The sequence below is a fragment of the Bos javanicus genome, chromosome 10 (assembly GCF_032452875.1).
Source record: "Bos javanicus breed banteng chromosome 10, ARS-OSU_banteng_1.0, whole genome shotgun sequence".
Classification (NCBI taxonomy): Eukaryota; Metazoa; Chordata; class Mammalia; order Artiodactyla; family Bovidae; genus Bos; species Bos javanicus.
In genome coordinates, this window is record NC_083877.1 from 7,575,281 (window position 1) to 7,584,756 (window position 9,476).

Here is a 9,476-nt window from a genome sequence, read left to right on the forward strand (position 1 = left end):
ACAGACTGAAAAACTAATTATGTGTGACTAATGTCTATTTTTCTACTTAGGTAGCTGAGTAATTGGTGATGTGTGTTTCATGCTTGCTGTGTTCAGAAGGTAGTTGAGAGGTAAAGCTTATATACAGATAAATGTACCGGTAGCTGAGCTTTTTGAACCCAGAGTGCAGTTTCCTCTTGGGATTCAGTTTTGCTGTGAGATCTCAGAGAACCAGGGGTCCTTGCTCTACTGAGATAACAGGAAACACCCCCACCTTTTGTCTGCTACGTTGGCAGGTGGCTCTATGGTGCTTTCGGGGATCAGTTGTTTCTTCCTTTGGTTTGGCACCAGCGAATCCATGATGATAGGCATGCTGTGTCTGTACAATGGGCTGACCATCTCGGCATGGAACTCTCTTGATGTGGTCACCGTGGAGCTGTACCCTACAGATCGGAGGTATGTTGAAATGGGCCTCCAGCAAGAGGTGCTCTGAGCCCCATGGGACCACTGAAAATCAGCCAAACTGTCATTTCCTCCCCAAAGCGAAATTCCAAAGAAAAAAAATCTGGCTTATGAAGTTGTAGGTTCTATTCATATCTTTCATTTATTCTTCATTTTTTAATAAGGCCAAACATGATTTCTTCTTCATTGACTATTACACTCAGTACCATAAAAATGTTATTACTTTGAAAACAGTTTGTAGATTAGTTTCACAATTTGAAAACATTCCTGGGGATTCATGATGATTGCTGAGAAGGGAAAGTCATGAATTCAGTGCTAAATATTACGTTGGAATAGTTACAATGGAAATTGTTCCCAGATCTTTACAGCTTTATTTTATTTACAGCTGGATATTTTTATAGCAATATATGTATTATATAGTTAACTATATGTAATATGTGTATTATATAGTTAAACATATATTCAGTATTAGCATTAATATATATACTAAATATTATAGTTACATTTAACTATAATGTGGTATGGGAAAATCAGGTTTGCCTAGGAACTGTGAAGGCTTTTGAGTATACATGAGTATTTAATTTATTAGACATTAATAACACATTGAAGTAACACTTTGAATATTTGTTTTATTTTTATTTATTTTGGCTGTGCTGGGTCTTTGTTGCTGCACAGGCTTTTCTCTAGTTAGGGGGTTGGGGGCGCTCTCTAGTTACAGGCAGTGAGGGCAGCTAGAGAGTGCAGTGCACGGGCTGCTCATTGCGGAGGCTTCTCTTGCTGGGGAACATGGGCTGTAGGGCTCGCAGGCTTCAGCACTGCAGCACGTGGGTTTCGTAGCCACAGTTCCCGGGCTCTCAAGCACAGGCTCAACACTGGTGGCACCTGGGCTTGGTAGCTTCGATGCTCGTGGGATCTTCCCAGATCAGGGATTGAAGCCATGTCTCCTGCATCGGTAGGTGGATTGGTTACCACTGAGCCACCAAGGAAGCTCTGAAGTTTTTTTTTTAAACCTGATTGTGTTTTTGAGGTATAGTTGATGTTAAATATAAAAGTTTCAGATGTACAACATAGTGACTCACAACTTTTAAAGGCTATATCCATTTATAGTTGTTAGAAGATATTGGCTATATTCCATGTGTTATGCAATAGGTCCTTGCAGCTGGTTTATTTTATACATCTACTCATATATTTTAAAAAGAACATGTTGGGGAATATAGTAGCTAGCAGGAGTTACTCGGGCAATGAAGCCAGTGAAGAGAGTTAACCATGACCATGACTTAGCTTGCTGGCTATGAGGAAGATACAGTGAAGCAGGGAGGGATCAGCTGCAAGAGCCTCTGTGGACCCCTCATTGGTCCTGAGAAGGTCTTTACCTCATGTTTGCAAATGCCTAGATGAGCTCTGCATTAAGGCAACACGGAGAGGTCTCCAGAACACACCTCTTGACCTTGCTGGTCTGTTGAAGGGAAGCCCAACACATTTCCAGTGACCACAAAAAGATCACCATTAGAATAAAATTACGCGTCTGTTCCCAAAATGGAGACATGAAGACTCTGCACTTCATATCATAAAAAGGACAAAACAGGAGGGCCTTGGGGTGGAGCTTCAGCAGCCGATTCATTAGAAGAATAGGAGCCCCGTTTTGCCGTTTGCCACACATGAAGACAAATGGCCTTTGCCTTTTATTTTGTGCCTGCTCTGTCACCATGGAGCCCTGTCTGCTAGAGCATGGAGTCAGGATTCTCTGGACTTTGAAGTGGAGGAGGGTTTTTCCTAGGACAGTGTAGAGACATTTGGGATATCAATTTTCACTGATCCTGAGTCCCTTCTTTTATTTATTGGCCACAGTGGGGTACATTTGCTGCACGCCCAGACTTTCTAACTTATATTTCTTCTTCATGAATTTCTATTACCAAGCTTACAGGAACCCTATATGTTCTCCTGTATCCACCTCCCTGCAGACCATTGGGAACTCTGATGGACTTCTCCTTATCAGATATTCTAATTAATAACCTCCTGTTGATAACTTAGGCTCTGAAAGGGACCATGCAACCCATGTCCAGCATCTCCTTCCATCTTTAAACCAACAGTAGTTCTCTTTTGTGGGCAAGCTCCTGGGATGGATGTCATGGATCTTGGACGAGGGTGCTGCCAAGGCAAGATCAAGACTCTGCAGTTTTATTTCATGCTCATTCTGTAAACTGGGCCCAGGTGTGGATTAAACTAGACATTTAAACTAAGCCCCTCCTCATTAAAGCAAAGTTATTTCATAGACTGCAACCTTTTAATTTTGCATTATAAAAGTTTGATACTATTTTAGATGAAATCAGCCCCCTATCCCTCTGCTATAGAATGGAAGGATAAAGGGTGAGTACTCTCCTGTGGCAAGAACCTGGCTTAAAAACAAAACACCATGAACTGGGCAGGTCATCCATGAGAAACATGGACCTGCTGTGTTTCTGTCTTCAGAAAGGTTAAACATCAAGCAAGATAAAGATAGAAATTGCTCTGTGTATTAGTTCAGGATCTCTGAGAAGCAGCAGACAAAATGGGATTAAACATGCACAGATTTTGTTAAAGGAAATGCAAGTTATGAGAGAAAACAGGGAGAGAGGTGTAGTCTGGCCACAAGGCAAGCCTGAGCCCATGAAAGAGTGAAGAAGGAAGACCAGTTGGGTGGAAGTGTTCCAGGCCACCAGTGAGCAGTCTCAGGAAGGCTTGGCATTGCTGTGCTAAAAGCCAGCTTCAGAGGGGTCCTGCTTGTCCTGGGGGCACCAGCCTGCCATAGTATTCCTCTTACATTCCGTTACTGGAGCAGTGAAACCTGGAAATGCATTTTCAGAGCATGGCAACTGGACCAGGACTCAGAAATTGGCAAAGTGCATCCTCACTTTGACCATGCTGCTGCTAGCAAATATTCTCTACCACTTAATTTGATGTTGCAAGATAATATACAGGAAGTCACTTTCTTAAATGATGGAGAGATAACTTATCTGCCAGAGCTGCATTGCCAGCACCATAATGAGTTAGCTGGCACCACCTACGCTGTTTCAGGCTAAAACCTTCTCTTCTATCTCTGCTGCGGTCCTCTGGGTCTCATGGGAGGGCTCCACTGAACTGTGGCTCAGCTGTTAGAGGTAAACCCCAAGTGTTTTGTGTGTGGTACCCTCTGGCTTCCTCTCCCTGTGGAAGGAGAATAGAATACATCCCAACAAACACTTCTGGTTAGAGGCTATAATTGTTTCATACCAGAATTTTAGCACTGTCAGCTCCTCGCCCAGTTTCTAGAATCTGTCCTTAATCATCAGAAAAGAACACTCTGACTAAAAAGTAGCCTCATGAGCCATTTAATAGCCAACTCCTATCAGAATCCCAGGGCAAATGATTCTATTCAGGGAACATAACTTAGGATATAATCTAGTGCTATGAAAGTTGTAACACTTGAAAGCCACACTTGTCACCCACAGTACGGACTTGATCTGTGATGTTATACCTCTGACTCTTAGTAGGGGTTACATTTGCATTGACTGTGAAAGCACCGTTCATCTCTATAGAGCTTACCACTGGATCTGCAGGGCATTTCAGGACCTACTCTGAAGAGGTGCTCTGTCTCTTCACTTCATATGATAGAAATTAGTAATTCCTCACATTCCCTTCCCTGCTGTGCATCAAGAGACAGAGTCTCTGTGTCAGTGTTACATCTCCAGGGTCCAGATGTTTGCTTTGCTCCTCCTCATCTTGGTTTGCTCTCTTGTATTCTTGTATTATTAGTTTTGTCTTTTATGCGTGTGTGCATGCTACGTCACTTAAGTTGTGTCTGATTCTTTGCAACCCTATGAACTATAGTCTGCCAGGCTCCTCTGTCTATGGGATTTCCCAGGCAAGAATACTGGAGTGGGTTGCCTTGCCTTTATCCAGGGCATCTTCCTGACCCAGGGATTGAACCCACATCTCCTGTGGCTCCTGCATTGCAGACGGATTCTTTACTGCTGAGCCACCCGGGAAACCCTTTGTCTTTTATAAGCTACTCTAAACTGTTTCATAAAGAGGCAGGAAATGTTGAAATTAAAATTTTGTGTACTTATTGAGCAGCACCTTTTCTGTGCCAGGGAAAATAAAGCTGAGCAGTCACTGCAAACACTTTTTTAAAGGAAAAGTTGGGCTTTTTTTTTTTTTTCCCTCCATGCTCAATACTTTACTTTTGGCCACCAAATATGGAGCTATTTTTTCCCCAATACCAAGTAATTCTTTAATTCCCAGTAGACACCAATTGGATGTTCTAAAATGTAACTCAGTTCTGATATAATCTACCATGGAGATCAGATCAGATCAGATCAGCTGCTCAGTCGTGTCCGACTCTTTGCGACCCCATGAATCGCAGCACGCCAGGCCTCCCTGTCCATCACCAACTCCCGGAGTTCACTCATGGAGAAGGGAATGGCAACCCACTCCAGTATGATTGCCTGGAGAATTCCATGGACAGAGGAGCTTGGTGGGCTACAGTCCATGGGGTCGCAAAGAATCTGACATGACTGAGTGACAAGCGTGTGTGAGAGTACGGGCACGCATGCACACATACGCACGTACACACGCGCGCGTGCACGGACACACACACACACACACACACACCTGGAGATAGCATCAGATTCCACAAGTGAAAGACTCGATTCCCGCAAGAGTGCCTTCACTTCAGACCCCAAACACAAGTCATATTATCACCTGTACATCTGACCAACTGGCTGCACAGTGGAGTTCTCACAACCCCTCCTCAGATTTGATAACTTGGCAGAACGGTTCACAGAACTCAAGGAAACATGTCCTCGCACTTACTGATTTATTATAAGAGATTACCGCTCAGGAGCAGCCAGACAGAAGAGATGCACACATTGGGCAAGGCGTGAACAGTAGGGGGAGCATGGCGCTTTGTGCCCCATCCAGGCCCACCCCTTCCCAGTGCTTCTGTGCTCTCGCCAACCGGGAAGCCCATCAAATCTTGTTGTTCAAGAGATTTTATAGAGCTTCATCTCCAGCCCTGTGTCCTCAGCTCTCTAAACAACCTCTAATCCCTTGCTCTTTTCTGGTAATGATGCCAAAATTCAGCCTTTGTGCACCGGTGCCTTATCAAATCTCCAAGACAGTTTTGGGTGAAGTAGAAAAGAATGAGTTTATTGCTTTGCCAGACAAAGAGGGACACACAGGCTCTTACCCTCAAAAACTGTCCCAACCCCAGGAGATTTGGTGAGGAGTTATTATAGCAAGTTATTATAGTTCAAGGGCAGGGCTGCTGATTAGATTAGAGTGTGTGGTTAGGGCCTACACTCCTTTATTCTATTTTTAACACCAAAAACATTTGTATTGGGGTATAGCCCTTAACAATGTTGGGATAGTTTCAGGTGAATAGTGAAGGGACTCAGCCATATATACACATGTGTCTATTCTCTGGTCTCAGGTAATCTAATGAGTTCTGGCCTCAGGTGGTCTTCTTGAAGAGCTTCTCTGGGTTCTTTAATCTGGAATGAAGAATGCTGACATCTTCCATTTGTTGGGGGTTTTAGTTCTCTGTGCTCAGTCTGTCCTACTCTTTGCGACCCCATGGACTGTAGCCCACCAGGCTCCTCTGTCCATGGAATTTTCTGGGCAAGAATACTGGAGTGGGTTGCCATGTCCTGCTCCAAAGGACCTTCCTGACCCAGGGATCCAACCCTAGTCTCTTGCATCTCATGCGTTGGCAGGTGGGTTCTTTACCACTGCATACCCAGAAAGCCTTAAAGATATGTCTGTGTGTATCCCTTGAGGTAGAATCAGGACCTGCCCCAGGTCCTGATTTTATTGTTTCTTGGCTCCTCCCTTGTCTCAGCGTCCCTTCCCTTCCCTGATTAGCAATAGTTCGAATCTGCCCCTGGGACTCAAGGAGACCTCATGGAGGCTGGAGTCTATTCCCTACAAACAAGGAATGGGGGACACGGAGAGGCCTTAGTGCTCAGAAGCCCCACAGGGTCCTGCTAAGTTTCAATTACATATCACCATAACAGATATAATAGTAATGGAAATATTTGGTGAGCATTACCAAAATGTGACGCAGAGACAAGAAGTGAGCAAATACTGCTGGGAAAATGATGCTGATAGACTTTCTAGACCCAGAGTTGCCACAAATGGTCAATTTGTTAAAAAATACGGTATCTTTCAAGTATAATAAAATGATGTACAGTAAAATGAGCTATGTCTGTGCATAGGGTAAGGTACAGAAGACTCCTGAGTACAGGAGCTTACGTCATCCTGGAGTTTGGGGTGCACTGCCCTGCCAGCATGTGGATGCATTCACCAGTCTGAAAGCTCTCTAGATTTATGAAGAGTTCATTATGTGAGCATGATTGATTAAATCATTGGCCACTTGTAATTGAACTCAATCTTCAGCCTCTGTCCCCTCCCTAAGGTGGGGCAGGATAGGCTGAAAGTTCCAGGCCTCTCATCATATGGTTAGTTTTTATAGAGACCAACCCCATCTTGAAGCAAACTAGGAAGCCCTCAAATTAAAACAATGGTAATATATAATTTTCTTTTATTATGCAGAAAATCTAAGGTTTTAAAGACTGATAAAAAAAACTCATGTTAACTGGAAGGGGTGATGGTAAAATTACTGCTTAGAGACTGTTGTGGGAATTCTAAAAACAGGTGCAACATTTTTGGAGGGGAGAATCTAGCAACCTAACTGTTTCTCCCTATAGGTAAAGTGCTTCTTCTGGCTGCTTTCAAAATTTTTTTCTTTGTCTTGGTGTAGATTTCTTTGGGTTATCACATTTGGGATTCCTTCAGCTTCTTGGATCTGTAGATTTGTGTCTCTTGCCAAATTTGTGAACCATTATTTCAAATTTCAGCCACCATTTATTTGAATACTTTCTCTTCTCCTTCTTGGACTCCAGTGACATAAGTATTAGATCTCTTGTTATGGTCCTACAGGTTGCTGATGCCCTTTTTTTAAGTCTATTTTCTGTTTTTCAAATTAGATTTCTATCGTTCTACCTTCAATTTACTGATTCTTTCACTTCTCTCCTTCATTCTGCCATTGAGCCTGAACACTAAGATTTTTATTTTGGTTATTGTATTTTCATTTATAAAATTTCAATTTGGTTCTTCTTTATGTCTTCTATTTCTTTCCTGAGACTTTATATCTTTTCTATTTTTTGATGATGTGCTCTATATTTCAAGTGTGTTCAAGAGTTTCAAGCATGTTCATAATACCCAAGGATTGAACCCGGGTCTCCTGCATTACTGGCAGATTCTTTACCATCTGAGCCATTAGGGAAGCCCTCATAATTGCCTACTGAAGCCTTACTATCATGATGGCTTTAAAATCTTCATCAGATAATGTTAACATTTCCGTCATCTCAATGTTGACATCTCTTTATTGTCACTTTCTATTTGAGATCTTCTTGGTTATTCAGATGACAAGTAGTATTTAATTGAAAGCAGTCATTCTGATCTTATTAAGCCTTTAGTTTTGGTTGGCTTCCCCAAACACCTCTCTTGGAGGAGAAGGGATGCCACCCATTACTGCCTGGAAGTAGATGTCCAGGTTCCCATTCAACCTCCATTGACACCCAAGAAAGGGTATCCTCATTCCTGCTGCACAGGGATGGGAGTCCAGGCTCCCCTCATGATTATTGATACTGTGGAGGGAAAGAAGAGACAAGCTCATTGCTGGCCAGGAGGGATGAAAATCCTAGCTTCCTGCTTAGCCTTCCCCCACACCACCCCAGTGGTGATGTTGAGGCCCCTCATTACAGGCCCATGAGGGTGGAAGTCCAGATGCTCCACTCGACCTTTGTTGGTGTGGCTGGCAGTTGAGTTACAATTTTTTTCTGGTATTTGGTTGGAGAAGAGAGGTTATCATCTAAATATTTTCTGTCTTGCTAGGATGCCTCTATCCTGGCCCTTTGGGTAGAGAGAGCAGGCTTTGGTTCGGGTGTTACTTAAATCTGTACCTGTTGGTATTTTCTTTTGCCAGCTTCTTAAGTTCCAAGTCTCAGATCTATGAACCAAAAAGAAAATGCAGGAACTCACCATTACCCAGCTCTGTAGCAGCTCTGCCATTTTTCTTTATTTTCCAGAGTCGTCTTAGGTTTATTTTATAACATTGAGGACTTTTAGCTATGTTTAATAGGAAGAATAAGAAAAATATGTGTATCCATCTCAGTATGAATTTTAATATTGTTAATTTATTTACTCAATAACTTCTTTGGGAGTGTCTGTGTTACAACCCAGATGTATGACTGTCTGCTGTGGCTCTCAGCACCCATAAACCTGGTCTGTGACCTCCCATTAGGTCTGGGTGGGGCTCTGGGAATCAGTTTCTAAGAAGCTTACCTGGTATTTGGGGGTGTACAGACGTGTCCATCAACTGTGGCCTTAAATGAACTCCAGGTTGCCTCCCAGGGCTCATTTTCATTCTGTCATTATTTACCCCAGCCCAGGGACTCACTTCCTAGCTGAGGTTTATCAGATAAATGATAAGACACAAAGGCTTCCATTATGAACTGTCTGTGAATATATTTGCATTTAAACAGGAACAAGCAATAATACAATCCTTGGTGGTTGTAGGCTGGGAGGGAGATGGAGGCCCACTTTGGGCCCAGGGATTCCTTCAAGCTCACAGCTGCAGGAAAGTCCTCCACTTGTTTGTAAGGAAGGCCCTGCTTGCTGTGATACGGGATGCCACCTTCTAAGTTAAGGAGGGCACATACACACACCACACACCTACACTTACTGCTTAGATGAGACAAATTTTCTCTTCCTTTGAAAACTAGAAAGCAGTTGAATTCAGTCTTTCCAGATTTAAGAATGTGAAACTTGGTTTTTTTTCTTCCGCAAAAGCAAGGTGATAGTCTGGCATCAATACACAAACATGGACCAACTAATGTCCATTAAAATGTGCATTTGGGATTGGTAGATACAGGTGCATTAGTTGCTGCTCAGTTGTGTCCAACTCGACGCGACCCCATGGACTGCAGCCCACCAGGCTCCTCTGTCTGTGGAAT

The 9,476-nt window shown here is 43.1% G+C and overlaps 1 protein-coding gene across 2 annotated transcripts in view; it reads left to right on the plus strand.

Moving 5' to 3' along the window:
• Positions 1-9,476, plus strand: part of SV2C (synaptic vesicle glycoprotein 2C) — a 224,626-nt gene that overhangs the window by 201,886 nt on the left and 13,264 nt on the right. For both annotated transcript variants that reach the window (XM_061430005.1, XM_061430006.1), the window contains one exon: positions 276-435. In XM_061430005.1, coding sequence (XP_061285989.1) covers positions 276-435 — 160 coding nt within the window. The remainder of the gene's footprint in view (positions 1-275; positions 436-9,476) is intronic.